Here is an 18,080-nt window from a genome sequence, read left to right on the forward strand (position 1 = left end):
CCGACACCAATGTTTCTCTGTGCAGGGTGCTAACTTGCCTGAGAAGTGTCACCCACGTAGCGTAGGCAAGGACACTAGCCACCCTTCCATCCCAGCATCAGCAGCAAACCTCAGTACAAATGTTTTAACACCATCCAGATTTTCTTGGATACTAAGTGCGTTTCTGTCTATCCCCAGATCCCTTAATTCGGTGCTTGCTTATTCAGTGTAAAACAACTGTTATGGAGTGCTTTAAAAAAATTCCATCTCTGTTGCTCACTGGTAAAGCAGTAGCTTATGAGAGGCTGTGAAGGTTTATTCTCAGCTGTGAGAGAGAAAGAATTGGGTACATAGTATAGCTGTTACTCTTCTGCAACATATTACCCAATGAAAGCAATTTAAGGAAGGGTGGACTTAGGTTGGCTCACAGGTTTGGGTACTGTCCATCATGGCAGGTACCACTATACATGGCATGGGAGCAAAGCATCAGGCAGCTGGCCACTTTGTATCTATAGTCAGGAAGTAGATAGAAATGAACGTCAAGGCGTATCTTCCTTTCTATGTTTTATTCATATATATGTGTGTATATATACATATATACATATATATGTACACACACACACACACACACACACACATATATATATATATATATATATATATATATATATATATACTATGCTGTTGCCTTTGCTACTATTCTATTGTGAGAAGATACATGACTCAGGCAACTTATAAAAATAAGAGTTTATTGGGGGTTCACTGTTCCAGAGGGTGAGTCTATGACCATTGTGATATGGAGCATGGCCGCAGGCAGGCATGGTGCTGGAGCAGTAGCTGAGAGCTCGTATTTTGTAGCTGTCCAGCAGCCACGTAAAACTGGGTACCTACCTGAAAGGGAGGCTGGAAATGATACAGGACGGGGGGGGGGGGTGAGAGAAGGATGAAGCCAAGACAAAGGTTTCTGATCAATGCTCAAAGTTTAGTTTTCAGCTCTGTGTTTATATAGGGAAACCCACCCATCCTTTGTTTCAGCTGGATTATGTTGCCAAGCAAGCTAAGCAGGCAGTCTACTCCTGTAGGAAATTGTAGGTGTGGCATGGTGGAAGACTCCACCCTAGGTCAGCTAGGTCGGCAAGGTCAGCAGAAGACCAACTGTGGCCATCACTTAAGGCCTATTTAGCCTGCTAAAGGCTGGGGAAAGGGCACAGTATTTCATCCACAAGCATGGGGCAGAGAGCTAACTGGGAATGATGTAGGCTTCTAAAAGCTCAAAGCCCATCTGTAGTGACACATCTCCTCCAATAAGGCCACACCTTCCAACTCTTCCCAAACAGTTTCACCATCTGAGGACCAAACATTCAAACCCATGAACTTATGGGGGCCATTCTTGTTCCAACCACTCTGTGGTCATCTCGTCTTGAACTTGACCTGATGGCCTCGAAGTTATGATCCTCCCCCTTCTGCCTTCCAAGTGCTGGGACTATAGGAGTGCACCATCTCTCACAGTGCTTCTTGCTTTCCCAATCACGTCTGCTTTCACTCTCCAAGTGAGACATCAAGTCCGGTCAGCTGGTCACCTTGTCGTTGCAGTCCCTGAATAGCAGATTAACTTCACAGCTAAGTGTGTGTCTAATGGTATTGACTCTATCATGGAAGTAGACGCTAAACAGGATTCAAAACCTCTCCTTGCACCTTGTACCTAAGGCAGTGAAAGCAGAGACTGGCAAACTTTCATCTTGATGATGCCAGGATTGCATATTTCTCGTCTTTAGGAAGTGAATATACTTAAAAATAGCCTTTGAAAACGTTTACTTTAAAAAACATGCTGACCACTTTCTTTGTATATACAAAAGTACTTTGGAAGTTTTCCCTTCTGCCAGAGTTGGGCAAAAATAGAATAATTAGAGTTCTGTTTTAGAGACCAATCTCTCTTTTCTCCGTATTTTCTTTTCCTCTCTGGAATCTTGTAAAATCAGGTCATGGAGTAATGTGCTGTGATGCTGGATTCTCACTTAGGATTGTTGCCTTCTTTGCCAGCCTTCAGAGGCACTGAATCTTGAGTCCCCTGCCTCCGTGACTTCTATTTCTCGTCTGGCTGCTGCACATCTGCTTCTTCTTTAGTTGTTGGTTGACCCCCAAGCTCTCAAGCTGTTACAAACACTTAGTACAGACTCCAAGAGATCACTTTGAGAAAGTGTTTTATCTCTTCCAGACAGGAAGGTAGAAAGCAGTTGAAAGAAAAAAAAAATGGTATCTTCCTGGTTTTAGTGACATTTGGAAATACATTTATGTGGTTTTCTATTTGACATTTACGGAATGTGTACTTTATGCCAGGACCTTTTTAGAGACCCGGCAAGAAAATTGGTAGAATGTTTATTTTGCTTATTTATTTTAAGCCCCAATGTGTACTCTTTTCCTCACGTTGTCTGCAGTAAGTCCTTCCTTTGGGTTAAGCAAAATGAGTGTCAACTGCACAGGGCTAGCAAAGGCCACTTGCCGGTCAACCTGCCTCCTTGCTGGTCTCTCTGTTGCCCTTCTTCCCTTTGCCCTCTTTCCTCCTCTATATTGCCTGTGCCCTGGGCAGCTCTCCTCCAACTCAACCCTATCTGTCCTTGGGGGTTGCAGGTTAGTTAGCACAGAGTCAACGATACAGACTCCAGGAGCAGGTGAGAAATGCTGCACCAAGCTCCTCTGAGCACTGCTGCAAGCTCCCTTAATACCCTTCCTTATTGGTCCCAAGAAAGCATCTCTTCTAAACAGCAGTTCTGATTGGCTGGCATTATTTGCACCAGCAATCCTTGGTCTCTGAGACAGTCCTCAATTAGGTCCTCTTGCAGGAGATGCTTCTGCAGCTGCATGAACCTTAGCATTTACATAGCAGCAGCCCTGCTGTTTCTGCTCCACATCTCTTTCTATGTAGTCCTGGCTAGCTTCTGGGCTCAGTCTTGTTCCCTAAAGTTCCTGCCTTGTTCCTTTGAGTGCTGGGATGTGGGTGTATACCTCCTACCTGCCTCACTGCCTTTCAATGTCCCAAAATTCTCAACACTTTCATATTTACTTTCTTGCCAATCCTTTGAATCTTAAGTTCTTAACTCTAAATCCTTCTTAAGTAATGCAATGTCCTTTTCCCATTACAGTGACGTTTCTGGAAAGAGCAGCCTGCATTTAGTTTGGCTGTATTTCTTTTTCCCCTCAATCACCCATTTCTCAGGCATGCATTCTTTGCTCTTTGTCCTCCTGGTGACAATTTCCTGACGCTATCACTGCATTGCCTGAGAGTCCTAAGGAGCAACAATCACCTCTCTTGGCTCTGTGAGTGACTGGACTCAGCTGCATGGTTCTGTGGCTCATGACCTTGGCTGAGCTGCTAAGATGCAAAGGCAAAGCCCACGTTATCTAATGGTGGGCCCTGGAAATTTTGCTGCCTCACTTTTGCAAAACAGCTGTGCGATGCTGGAGCCATCTTGCAGACAGAGTCCTTGCAGGCGCGCTAGTTAGTGTGAGCAATCATCTGTACGACTCATAGTGTTGGCCACTGGCTACGGTTGATTGATGCTATTGTCTCCTGCATTCACACTGCTGCCCAGACTCAGCCGTCTCTATTTGCTCTTCATTCCCTCCTTGCTCTAAGGTTTTCACTCCCTTGTCTCTTTATCTCCATATCGTTGTTGGAAAATATTTCCTCCCTAGATTTATTTATTGTATGTGTCTGAGTGCTCTGCCTACAAGTATGTAAATGTACTATGGGCATGCCTGATGCCCACAGATTCCAGACAATAACAACAGATCCTTTGCACCTGGAGTTGCAGGTGACTGTGAGTGGTCGTATGGGTTCTGGAAACCAAATCCAGGTCCTCTGCAAGAACAGGGAGCGCTCTGAACTGGGGTGCTCATTTCTTCAGCCTCTTTGTTGGCGAATCTGATTTTCACTCCTAGTCTTAACTTTGATTTAATTATTTACTTCATAAACATTTATTTAATAGCTACTATACTGGAGGACAATGCTGCTGATTTAGTGTGTGTGTGTGTGATGTGTGTGTGTGTCTATGTGTGTGCATGATTGTGTAGAGTATATTTAAGATATATGTATATGTATGGGGTGTGTATTTGATGTGTGTATGATGTGGTGTGTATGTGTGCATGCCTATGCCACAGCACATATATGGAGGTCAGAGGACAACTTTCCTGAATTCCAGGAATGCAAGCCAACTTGCCAGCCTTGTACAGTGTGTACTTTTTACCCACGGAGCCATCTTACCTGCCTGATAGTTGGTTTTACAGGCTCTGTTTTTCACAATCACAACAGATAACAGCTCTGTTGTTGCTTCCATGTCAATAATCTTATGTTCTGCATATGTCTTATGAGGGATTTCCCTCCTAAGAATGGTCTGACTCATAATTTTTTTTTTTTTATGTTGAATTGGGAGCCTATGTCCATATCTCCTTATCTGTGTGTGATGAGTTTACCTTGAACTCTAGATGTACACTCCCAATGGCTGACCTGTTTCTTGCACATACTGATATACCTGAACCCAGAACACCCAAAAGCCCACTGACGGTGGTGATGCCACAGTTTGCTTCTGATACAATTCCAGAGACTAGAGATGCTGCAGAGATCCACTTGTCTGCCTCTAGGCTTGTCTCAGTTCAGTGTTCTCCACACTGATGCCAGGATGATAGAGCTTTAGTGGTGCAAAGAGAGCTAACATCTGTCTTCTTTGTTTCAAACCTTGTCATTGATTCTAGATAATGTTCGGACGTTATGAAGTGTGCGATGAAGTATTTTATCTCACGACTTCTTTCTCAGCTCCTGCTGTGTTTCTCAGTCTGTTCCTCACCCACCCTGGCTGCCCTGTGTTTCCAGAAGGCGCTGAGCTTTCCTATGCCTCTCAGCTCCTAGGGAGTGATGGCCACCTTCCTCTGTCTTCTCCTGAAAGCTCTCCAGTCATACTTCCTTCTCTCTCTCTCCAGCTGTAGATTAGACTGGAAGGTCCCCTTTCTTGCTCCTTCTCTGAAAATCTAGAGCCCCCCCACCCAGTCTTCTGGGACCCACAAATCTTACTCTTCGTCTTAGTCTTTATGACACCTTGTCATATTTACATATTTTCATGTACCCTTACAGTCAGACCATGCACTTTTTTGAGGTTACTGGTAGTGTTTATGGCTATAGTTCTGGCATGCATTGTAGTTTAATAAATGTTTCTTGATCAAAAGGGACAGCTTTTCTTCTGATGCTAGGAACTACTAGTTGGCATTAAAGCTAATGTGCTTATTTAAGTAATGGAGTGGAATTTTAAGGTGTACTGATGCCAAAATAGTTGAATAAATCATGGCATACCCATATCCAATATTTTGTAGGTATTATACAAGTTCTGGAAAAATCTGTGCCAAACTTCAATGAACCCCGATGCACTGCTAAGGAATAAATGCATGAGGAATTTTTATGTCATGATATAAACATAGGCATGTGCACATGCTTGCATATGTTGTAGGAGCAAAGAATGCAGAAGGGTAAGCATTAAGCTGCTGACCCTGTTTATACTGAACATTCCTCATTATTGTAATTCACAGCCCACAGTCAAATGCATGGGCAACGGAGGTCAGCAATTAATTCCAAGACCAGATCTGAACCTGATACACAGCAAACAGAAGAGATAAGAACATTACTTTATGGCTAAGAAAAACATGTTTACAAAAATGGAATTTTCATTTTTTTGCATGTATCTGTTAAATTCTTTTATGTGTATGGAAATAAGTCTGTAAAGACGGAACAAAATGTTAACAGCAATAATTTATGGATGGCAGGTGGTTTTTATGGCTTCTTTTTGTTTGCCTGTATTGTGCGATTTCAAAACAGTGGCCACACCTTGTTTTTATAAGAGAAGTAAATTTATTTCCAAAAATAGAAGAAGAGTACATATAAACTGGTCCCATTAAGCTGCCTGCTATGCGAAACTCTTAAGACTTGAAAACCACAATTGTGTGAAATTGTTATAAAACGAGCCATTTGAGAGCAGCAGTTGCAATATAACATTTTCATCCTTTTCTTTTAGCAACGACTGAAAGAAGAGAAGGAAGCCAAGAGGGCCCGTCTGGATGGGCGGCATGACTATCTGTTTGCAATTGTAGCTTCCTGTTTGGACCTGAACAAACCAGAAGTGGAAGATGCTCTTCTTGAGGGTAATCAGGTAGGAAGCTTTGTGTACTCACTGTCCTGTTGCAAGCACCTTATGCTGTGCCTTTGAAGAGCTGCCAGCTTCATGTGCAGGGGCTCCATTCTGGGTTAGGCTGAAGAGTCTCTGTACTCTCTCACTCTCCCACTCTCTAGGTTCCAGACTCTCCTGCTCTCCAGGTTGAATGATGGTACTTGTAGTCCTCATTTGAGTTCCACCATTTGATGATGATGCCTGCTTCTCTTTACAAACAATGAGGCTGAGCTCTTGTGCCAGTCTTCAACCTGAGATTAGGGAATAAAACTATCTTTCCATTTGCTGTCGTATGTATGTATGTATGTATGTATGTATGTATGTATGTGTATGTCTGTCGGGCAGTGGGCGTGGGGGAATAAAGGGAGTAGGAGAAAACCTGTGTCCTGACAGAGTTCCAGTGTTCTGGGTGGGCAAATGTAGGGGACTGCAGCGCACTCTCCATGAGGCCCTGGGTGGGTGTCTGGCTGTAGAAAGCTACGGACCTAGCCCTCTGGGGGTGGATAAGAGGCAGTGGGAAGTCTCTGGGCCTCACTGAGGCTAGAGATAACAGGTTCTCTTTCTCAAGCATCCCAGACACCACTGGACACTGTGGAAGAGTTGAGAACAAAGTGGGGCGCCCAAGGCGGCTTGGCCAGTCTCAGGGCCGAATAAAGGAGAGGGTAGGGGGAGAGGGGGCTCTGAGTGGTTTCCATGAGGGTGAGAGTCCTTGGTCCTGTCCATGGCTGGAGCACAGGAAGGCCTTCCGGCGGGAGGTTAGATGCAGCTCTTTAGGGGAAAGCCTATCCCATCGTTCAAGTACAGGGAGCCTTGATGAGCAGAGACAGTCTATGGTTTTAGAGCTTTATTGCAGAAAGGCAGGGAGAGAGAGAAGGTAAAAGGGAGAGACCGGCCATGGACGCGTGGAGAGAGGGTGAAGGAAGGGAGAGAAGGAGAGCTAGAGATGAGAGTAAGAAAGGTGAGAGATTAAGAGGAGGGGCCAAGCAGCTCCTTTTATAGTGGGCTGGGCTACCTTGCTGTTGCCAGGTAACTGTGAGGAGGAGCATACCTGACTATAGTTAGGTAACTGTGGGGGTGGAGTCTAGCCAGAAGGCCAGGAGCTTGGGGCTTTGTCTGCATGACTTACAGTCACAGAATTATGGAGTTGGGGGCTCTGTGGTGTAGGGCACCTGTCTCTGGGTACATGGATCACTGTTTGGGCCATTGTAGAGTTTTCTATTGGTTCTTTGGAACAAGCCTCGTTCAACCAAAACAGGTTGTGTTTCATGGTCCCACATATGTGTATTCATTTACTTTGATCATTTAAAAATTTTGTACATCTGTGTGATGTGTTGATCAAGTCTACCCCCATTTCCTCTCTTTGAATTTCTCCTGTGTCCCCCTACCACTATGATCTCCCTTTTTTTTTTTTAAATCCACCGAACTTAGTGCTGCCAGTGTGTACCTTGGTGTAGAACCATCTATTGGTGGTGGCTCTCAGGGACTAAGTCTTTAAAGAAAACCAACTCTTCTAAAATTAATTAATTAATTTTTATAGTGGTCCTAGTCTAAGTTTGTCTACTGAACAATGCCATGGTTTTCTGACTGTGGCTTTGATTTGGCACATGGAACCGGTTTCTTCTGTTCCTAACTTTGATTTCTCTACTACAACTTCTTTTCAAAAATTTGGAATAAGGTGTGTTTAGTAATGTGACCTTGATAAGGAAGGATAAATTTATGAGAAGACAGAGTTTCTTCTATTCAGGAAGTCCTATTAGGAACCCTATTAAGGTTTCCAAAGACTTAACTTCATAAACATATGGTGTGAGAGAGGAGACAGAGAGGAAGAAAGAAGATGTAAGAAAAGGAGGGAGAGAGGGAAGAAAGGAGGATGGGAGGGGGGAAGGGAGGCAGGAAGGAAGAGAGGAAAGAAGGAAGGGAGGGAGGGAGAGAGGAAGGGAAGAAGAGAGGAAGAGAGGGAGGGAACAAGAGAGAGAGGGAGAGAATGAGAGGGAGGCAGGGAGAGACAAAGGGAAGGAGGGAGGGAAAGAGGAAGGGAGAGATTGTTGATAACATGTTTCAGTGTTGATCCAGTAAATGTCTAGCATCTGCCTTTGCATGGAAAAGAGGCAGAAGAGGGCAGTGCCAGTTTGAGTTAGAGTCAGTTTCTGTGGTGTAGACCTTGTTTGGCTCCAAGGCTGACTATGAATTTCCATTTTGTTGCTGTAAACCCTGAGTCCTAAGCCTCAGGACTACCAAGCCTCATTCCTTAGCTGGCACCAGCAGCCTCTGTATAATCACAGCACCAGTATAAACACAGAGTTGGTTTATACAATGCAGTCTTTGGAGTGTAGTCTATGGTGGGAATTAGAGGAAAATGAAGTGGACAAGACCCTGTTAAGAGGGAAGTTTTCCTTCCTCTCTCTTTCAGTACAGGTGTCACTACTGAAAATCTTCTACACACCAGTCCCTGTTCTAAGTGAGTTTGAACTCTAATCTCATTCATATCTATCATACCAGCAGGTAGATAATTCTATTCCAAAACAGGAAACATAGGGAGTGTCACCTAGCTTTCGTCGTTGAGCTGGCCCAATCATCTTCAAATTGGAGAAACTATACAGTAATTATTCTTTAGGGACTGTTTTATTTCATTAGTGTACTGTTTCATTGTTGCATCACTCAGAGGTCTCTAGAAGAACAGAACTGATAGAACACACACACACACACACACATACACACACACACACACACACACACAGAGTGGGTTTATACAAAGCAGTGTGGGTAGTCTGGAGAGACTGAAAATCTAGCAGTTGTTCAGTCTATGGGCATCTCAGCAGCCCCAGTCTAGCATCAAAGGCCTGGAGGATCCTGGTGAGTGGCTGGTCTTATACCTATGTTGGACCTGAAGAAGCTGGTTCTAATAATATCAGTGAAAGAATGCAGGATAGATGAACGTGCTTGCAACATTGAAAGCAAACTGTCAAAAAGGAAAGTTTCTTCATTTGTCTAGATCAGAACAGCACACCCACATAAGGTTTGGTCTTTTCACTTCAAACAACCTGGTCAAGAAAATCTCCCACAGCATCTTTCATTTGATTCCAGATCTAGTTATGAGGACCGAGATCAGACATCATAAAGGCTCATCATTGTTGTGGCCTGTGTCAGGTCTCTGCCTATTGAAGTTGAGCATCTTTCCCTGTTTACAGACTTTGTTGATTCATTCACAGCGCATTTCCCCCTTTTGTGGAGGTGACTGAGCAAAACTACTGGAGACATGACAATACAAACCCCCTTTGAGGTCCTGCTTTAAGAGCTTTGTGATATATAACCACGAGTGGATTGTTGGATCATATGACAATTCCAAGCTTAACTTTTTAAAAGAAAATTTGTACTGTTCTCCACAGTGGCTACATTCCCACAATGTGTTTATTTTTGGTAGTAGCCATCCTAATGAGTGTGCAGATTGGCCTTAGGGTTTTACCACTGTGAATAGACAACATGCCAAGGCAACTCTCTTAAGGACAACATTTAATTGGGGTTGGCTTACAGGTTCATAGGTTCAGTTCATTATCATCAAGGTAAGAACACGGCAGTATCCAGGCAAGCATGGTGCAGGAGGAGCTGAGAGTTCATCTTCATCTGAAGGCTGCTAGCAGAATACTGACTTCTAGGCAGCTAAGATAAGGGTTTTATAGCACACACCCACAGTGACACAACTACTCCAATAAGGCAACGCCTTCTAATAGTGCCACTCCTAGGGCTGAGTATATACAAACCATCACAAGATCTTTCCTCTTTTTTTTTATATCTCATCTATGTATCTATGTATCTATCACCATGTATCTATCCATGTATGTATGTATGTATGTATGTATGTATGTATGTATGTATGTATGTACGATCATCTATCTACCTATCATCCATCATCTATCTATCTATCTATCTATCTATCTATCTATCTATCTATCTATCTATCTATCTATCTATCTATCTAAATTTATTTACCTATCCATTCACATACCCACCATCATTCTGTGTTCTTAATTTGTTTTTGTTCAGGTGTGTGTGTGTGTGTTCATGCATGTTCACACATGTGGATTTGGTTGCATGCATGCACAGTGCAAATGTGGAGGTCATTGAACAACTTCATATGTTGGTCTTTAAGTGCCTTCTCCCTTTTAAGACAAAGTTGCTTATTGACCTAGGATTTTAATTTACCATGTGTCTTGCAAGCTTCCTGGTATCCCCTGTATTCTCTTCTCATCTGGGGTGTGGCATCCTATCCCTGGGGTTATAAGCTTGTGTCACTGTAATGAGCTCCTTATGAGAGAGTTCTGAGGATCAAAACTCAGATCCTTCAAGTGCTTTAAAGACTGAGCCATCTCTCAGTCTATCCTTTCTCTTCTCACAGGAGTTCTGAACTATGCTGTAGACGACTTACAAGAAATGTTTCTGTTTTTATCAGGGCATGTGTCAGATTGATATATACTGTCTCTCGTGATGGAACTAGGTGCTAAGTGGCTACTATATATATTCACAAAGACATTTTGGAAGATTATTACATTTAAATATTAATTATGTTTAGTGTGTAGATTATGCACTGAAGTTTTCCTTTCTCTTTCGAACTTGCAATTCACTGAGCACAAAACCTTATTTTATATTTATAACTGCCTTCAACAGCTCACTGCTTTGGGGAATTAGCAAAAATAGAAGGACAAGTCTGTCAAATATACATACATATCAACTACTTCTATAATCATTGAAATTACTTCTTTCAATTGAGTGCTTATTGTAGTAAGTGAGACATTCTTTGCTTATATTAGGAATATACTGCCTGTCTAGGAGATGCAATTGGTACAGTACTGTTTGAATAAGAAGAGGACAGTGAATTGATGTGCTATACCATTAGTACTGATTAATATATTTTCTAATTTAGAACAAAAATGTTTCCTTACCTTTGTCCAGATTGAAAGAATGGATCAGCTTTTTGCTGTTGGTGGACTCCGTCATCTCATGTTTTACTATCAGGATGTGGAGGGAGCAGAAGCAGGTATTGATATCTGGCATGATATAACATAGGGATATCATTCCATTCATCTGAGAGTGGCAAAAAGAAGAAATGGAGGACTAACAGGCTTATGCCTTGGTGTGTTAGGGATTGGTGTATGTGTTGTGTATATGCTATGTAGTGTCTTTGTGATGTGTATATGTGTTGTTTATGTGTGTATGCATGGTGAATGTGTATACATATGTAATATTTTGTAGTGTGTATATGTGGTACATGTGTGTGTGTAGTATATGGTGCCTATGTTGTGTTCGTGTATGTGTTATGTTTGTTTATGTAGTGTGTGAGGTATATGTATGTAGTGTCTTTGTAGTGTGTATGTATGGTGCATGAACAAAGTGTCTGTGTGTGTGTGTGTGTGTGTGTGTATGTGTTTGTGTATGTGTGTGTATGTGTGTGTGTGTGTGTGTGTGTGTGTGTGTGTTTGTGTGTGTGTGTGTGTGTGTGTGCGTGTGTAATTGTGGAAGAATGCCCATCTTCTCTTTCAGGCTGGGGGATGGAGAATGGTAGTTATCCTAGATGTTCTAATTGTTTTGTGTCCCTTTTGATTTACCACAATGGCAATGGGGGACAATCAGGCAGATTTTGTTTTGAGACTTGCTTTTCTTTTGTGATGATTCCTATTGTATAACCACATTCTAGAAGTTCCAGTAGGCACTGGGTTTCCAACAGAGGAATTCTTATCAATAAACACAGTAGCATCAACTTCTGTCAGTTAAATAGCACAGTATGTTTATTTTCTGTGGGTTTTTATTAAAATGTGTAATGCTGAATGATGGATTTAATACTTGCACTAAGAAAACACTGCAAGTCTTTATATGAATTCAGCTTCTCTATCCCATTATGCTTTGAATTAGGTCAATATCATTTTAAGGGCAAAGTAGGGGCATGACAAAATATATTATGCTTATAGTATTCTATACATTTCTTAAAGACTTAAAAATTGGAAATAGTTATTGATCGTGTCAGGTAGCATGAACATGCTTCACAGGGAATTGTTTGTTGATTGAGACTCGGGAGACGCTTTGATTGGTAAAGTGCTTGTCACACAAGTACGAGGGACCTGAGTTTTTATTTTCAGAACTCTTGTTGAAAAACCCTATGTCCATAACTTTGTCACTGGGAGGGAAGAAGCAGGAAGATTTCGGGATCTCATTGGTTAGCCAGCCTAGGCAACTGATAAGCTCTAGACTCAGTGAGAGAGCTTGACTTAAGAACATAAGAACAATTAATTAATAAACACACTCTATGTCCCCTCCCTTTCTTCTCAGAGAAGGGGAGACTTCCCATGGATATCAACACACTTGGGCATATCAAGTTGTAGTAGGACTGAGCACAGCTTCTTTTGAGTCTAAACAAAGAAGCCCAGTTAGGGGGAAGAGATCCAAAGGCAGACAAACTAGGAGGAGAGGAAAGAGGGGAAGCTCTGGTTGGAATGTGAAGTGAGCAAATTAATTAATAAAAAGCAAAAAGACAATCAATTTCAATGTTTGAGCAGTGTGCATATGTGTGCATACTTGTGTGTGCACACACATGCATGCAGATTTACACACAACCTTACACACATAAACACAATCACACACACACACACACACACACACACACACACACACACACACACACACACACAGAGAGAGAGAGAGAGAGAGAGAGAGAGAGAGAGAGTGAGGAGAGAGAGAAATGGATTATGTGTGAAAATCTTCAATGTCTGATATTTCTTTAGTTATAAATTTGATTTTTTCCCACAAAAAGTGCATTACATTTTGAGTAAAAAGAATCAAAAGATAGAAGATTTGATTTTCATCTCAGGTTGTAGAACATGAGCTATATCAGGAAGCATGTTCAGCCATAACCATGCTCAGGGTGAAATCGCCCGTTCCTTACAAACTGCACAGAATGAGAAGGGCTTACAGCACCCAACATACAAGCAAAGCTTTGCGTTTCCCTCTCACTCTCCTTTGCAATCTTTCAGCATGGATAGTTCTTCTGACCTTGGAGTGAGAGTCAAGCCCTGCGATGATTTTTTGAGACATTCTTAGGAAAAAAAAATCTTATGGTGATTTCAAATTGCAAAGACAGTATTGATTAAAACAAAGAAGACTATCCAGTTGAGCAAAACGAGTTGACCATAAGTGAACTCACTCTTTGCACTCGCCTCTGATTCTTCTGACCCTTGTCCAGGGCTTCTGAAGGTTTCCACTTGTGGCATGAGAGAAACCCATGATTCTCCTTTGCTTTCTCCTTCATCCTAAGTCAGCCCAAGGTACACCATTGTCTGCCTCACATCTGAGGCCGGGCACAGTCAAGAAGTAAGGCTGAGAGGGAAGTTTACACTTGACTGCTGCTGCTGAGCTCAGTGAACTCCTGCTCTTGTAGCCATGCAGGTCATTATGGAGCAGTGGCTGCGTAGCCCACAGTGACGGATTGGCCTTATAGAATGGCAGCCTTCTGTCTCAGTGCATGGCAGCTTGGGTACTTCTGTTTGGCACCCTCCCAGAGTTGCTCTTGAGCAATGGAAAGTGGCTACATGGAACGTCAGAGATCCTTTCACCTGCCTCAATGAAGTAATTACTCCATTGAAGTACTTACATCATCTCCCCTGGGGGCATTTGGTTAGCTCCCATCTCATACCCACTTCTCTCTGTACATTGTATACTGGTCCTGGAATTATTGGCAATAGGCACCATGACCCAGCCCATTGTGTACCTAAGGTCCAGGAGGCATAAATAATTTGGACTTTCCAGGAGGTTGTATTGAGACACTGCTTCTTACTGAGGGTGGAAACTGTCTTCCCTTGCTTGAGACTTTCCTGGCTCTAGCACTGACTTGGAGTTCAGCGTCCCAGGAAGTCTCTCAGATCTGGAACAGCTAGGACAATGGATGCCTCCTTCTTGACCTGAAAAGCAAACATGAAAGGATTTCACACTTCTTATGCATCGTTGCTCACACCCCAGACTGTTCTTGAGACTGTTTTCTGCTATCTCCCCCTGTCTTGGAGTTTTGGTTCAAATTCCTTGTCTTGTGTACATCTCCAATCTGCTAGTGAGACTTGGGTGCAGTCCTGAGAGGTGCACCTCATTTGAATACCCAGCTTTCCCGGTTCTGGGGTCTTTCACCAAATTCCTACTCAGAAGCTCAGCACCAGAAGGAGGAGGCACCTGGAGGGAGGAGCAGGCTTCTTCTTAGGGCTCAGATTACAATTTCCATTTCACTACCTTACCCCACATTCTTTGCTGAGCAACACCCTCTCCCTAGTGGCAGAAAGGCAAACCTTCAACTCACTTAAGGACATAATACATACTTGAGCGCAAAGGGACAAGACAGAGCATGTTCTGTTGTACCTAACTGAGCCACTCTGCAGACAATGATCTTGGACGACCATCATGAACATTCAGGCTTTTCTGATCATGCTTGATGAGCTAATACGCTTACAGAATTTTATAAGTGGTTCACAAACACAAACTCCTCTGATCATCACAAAAATAATCCTGCGTACATTTTACAGAAAAAAAAAAGGGTAATTTAGAATAGTCTATTCCGTTTTTAAACACTGTTGGGGTAAAGAACACTGGCTTCTCTTGCAGTCGATTTGGGTCAAGCCCTTGGTATCCACATGGTGGTATATACAACCATCTACAACTCCAGTTCCAGTGGATCTGACACCTCTTCTGCCTCTCTGGGCACCAGTCACACATGTGGGAACATAGTGGCAGGCAGAACACCCATATGCCATTTACAATCAGCCCATGCTCACAATTAATGGATCCTGAGAGGGGAGGCAGGGCAGGATGGCCAGAGCTAAGAGACCTCAGGTGAGGTGAGCACACAGAAAACAGACTCTTGGGAGGCAGATCAAAGTGTGGAGAACAAAGACTTTAAACCTTTGGCAGATGATGAGGGGGTATTGGGGCAAGTCTACATCATTGGCTGGGGCTAGGGTGTTAGGGATGCCTCATTTGTATATGGAGGAATTCCAGATGTGATGCAGACAATGGTGTACCTTGGGCTGAGTTAGCCTAAAGGAGGAAGCAAAGGAGAATCATGGGTTTCTCTCATGCCACAAGTGGAAACCTTCAGAAGCCCTGGACAAGGGTCAGAAGAAGCAGAGGCGAGTGCAAAGAGTGAGTTCACTTATGGCCAACTCGTTTTGCTCAACTGGATAGTCTTCTTGTTTTAATCAATACTGTGTTTGCAATTTGAAATGACCATAAGATTTTTTTTTTTGTCTTGAAAAGTCATCCTAGGGCTTGAATCTTGCTCCAAGGTTAGAAGAACTAGTCATGCTGAAAAGATTGCAAAGGAGAGTGAGAGGGAAACACAAAGCTTTGCTTGTATGTTGGGCGCTGTAAGCCCTTCTCATTCTCTGCAATTTGTAAGGAACGGGCGATTCACCCTGAGCATGGTTATGGCTGAACATGTTCCCGATGTAGCTCATGTTCTACAACCTGAGATGAAAATCAAATCTTCTACATTTTTTACTCAAAATAAGGGGAAGGGAAGTTTAACCTGATTACCTATCCTGCCAATCTAAGGATGAGATTTCTGGCATCTGAACATACCTTGAACCGACTCTTGCTCCAGGCCTGCTTCCCTGGGTCCCATGGCTCCCTGGCCCCATACCCATACACATAAAATGAGAAATTATTGGGTAAGATCATGTGGTTAGGAAGCAGATGGAGGCTAGAGCCCTGGTCTCACTCTAGAGCAAGAACATTGGTTTCTTTGTCATCCTACCTCTGCTCAGGCCTTACACTAGCAATTTAGAGAACTAACCTGCTGCCTGGATTATGATGGTGTCACTGAAGTGAGAGTCCTGAGTTTTGTAGTTAAGGCTGGCTTTGATCTTGCATCTGGTACATCTTAAGAAAGCTCACAGGTGCCTCAGGGTTGTCAGCTTTAATAGTGTAGACGTGATGCCCAGGGGAGATTCTGGAAGACAGTGTATGCCAATCAATGATTTTTGTCTCCCATCCTCTCCTCACCCCAGTCTCTCTTATTGCCCTCCGTTCTCCCATAATCTGGAACCCAGCAGACCCATTTAGATCTCTTTCAGGGTGAGACTAGAGATTATCCAAGAGATGGGTAAGTCTGAAGCACATGGGCAGGTCAGTCATAGCAATTTCTAGAAGGAATGTCCATGCTACATGTCAACCCTGTACACCCCAAGCAGCAATTGTGAGACTAAAATTGTTTTGTATTTGTAGGGCACTGTGGTTCCTCAGGAGGGGTGAATCCTGCCTCCGGAAAGATGAAAAAGCCCAAGGTGTTCGTGACCGAAGGGAAAGACGTTGCTCTTATGGGAGCATGTGTGTTCTTCATCAGGTCTGACCCATCCAAAGCCATTACGCCTGAGAACATCCACCGGGTAAAGAGACAGCCGTTTATCTCAGATTTCCAAGCCATGTGCATTGCTCATTTCTACTCTGTCTTGTGGTGATAACCACAGGCTATTTAAAGTATCTAAAGCTGCCTTCCAGGGCCGGGGCTTTAGTTTAGTGGTCGAGTGCTTGCTTAGCATAGGCAAGGCTCTCATTTTAATCCCTATGATACATGTACAAATAAACAAATAGCTAGCTAGCTAGCAAGAAAACCCCCATGTTATTTATTTATTTGGACTTGACAGGCAATTAAGAAGATATTGCCTTCTTCTCTTTTGATAACCAGGGACTGATACTCAATTTACTAATAAAATATCCATACAACATTCTCTCTGTGTAGAGAGGGAGCTCTTTTCTTTCCAAAAGAGTCTCCCACCAAATAATTTACTTAGTGACAAGATTTCAAAAGGTGGATATACAACTTTATGTTCTGTGTAAAACAAAGTACACCCATATAGCTGTTCCCTGTCTCTTAGAGGTTGTGTGACCTCATTATTTTCCCGTAGCAAAATAAAGTAGTAAACATCTAGAATCCAATTTATTTCATTTTTTTTATTCAGAGGGTTATAATTTGGACTGGTACAAAGGTATCCTTTTCAAACAGGGTATTAAAAATAAAGTGATTCACTTGCTATCTGGTTAATTAACACGTTCAGCGACTTTATTGCTATGCTGCGATCGAGGCTGATTTTGACGATACAAGGTGATGAACCTGTCTTCCAGGAGGTGAGCTTTAACACGTTAGACACGGCAGATGGGGGCCTGTTGAACAGCGTGAGGCGTCTGCTCTCAGACATCTTCATCCCAGCTCTCAGGGCCTCAAGCCATGGCTGGGGTGAGCTCGAGGGGCTACAGGATGCATCCAGCATTCGGCAGGAGTTCCTGAGCTCTCTGGAAGGCTTTGTGGGCATCTTGTCAGGTGCACAGAACAGTCTGAAGGAGAAGGTAAGAAGGAGCAAGTGGCTCATTAAAAACAGAGGATGGCCTAGTTGGCCATCAATGGGAGGAGAGGCCCTTGGTCTTATGCCCCAGTACAGGGGAGTGCCAGGGCCAGGAAGCAGGAGTGGGTGGGTTAGGGAGCAGTGTGGAGGAGGGGTATAAGGGGGGTTTGGGGATAGCATTTGAAATGTAAATGAAGAAAATATCTAATAAAAAAAGAAAAAAAACCCACAAAATATGAGGGAGATGTTTTTCATACACAGGCTTCATTCTACTGTGTTGAAAGTCTTGAAAGTGTTTGTATGTAAGTTTAGCATCTTTTTAGGATGTGACTATGGCTTGCTTTTGAGGTCTTTAAGAATGTTTATAGCAGTGGTTCTCAATCTTTCTAATGATGTAGCTCTTTAATGCAGTTCCTCATGCTGTGGTAACCTCCGCCCATAAAATTATGAAGTTGCTACTTCATAAATACAACTTTCTACTGTTATGAATTGTAGTGTAAACATCTGATATGCAGGGTATCTGATA

General features: G+C 42.9%; 1 protein-coding gene across 2 annotated transcripts in view; it reads left to right on the plus strand.

Annotated features, from left to right (window-relative positions):
• Positions 1-18,080, plus strand: part of Dnah5 (dynein, axonemal, heavy chain 5) — a 317,192-nt gene that overhangs the window by 58,206 nt on the left and 240,906 nt on the right. For both annotated transcript variants that reach the window (XM_006520014.2, NM_133365.3), the window contains exons 2-5: positions 6,036-6,170; positions 11,136-11,220; positions 16,440-16,600; positions 17,337-17,558. In XM_006520014.2, the coding sequence (XP_006520077.1) occupies positions 6,036-6,170; positions 11,136-11,220; positions 16,440-16,600; positions 17,337-17,558 (603 nt within the window). The remainder of the gene's footprint in view (positions 1-6,035; positions 6,171-11,135; positions 11,221-16,439; positions 16,601-17,336; positions 17,559-18,080) is intronic.

This window comes from Mus musculus, chromosome 15 (genome assembly GCF_000001635.26).
Source record: "Mus musculus strain C57BL/6J chromosome 15, GRCm38.p6 C57BL/6J".
Lineage (NCBI taxonomy): Eukaryota > Metazoa > Chordata > Mammalia > Rodentia > Muridae > Mus > Mus musculus.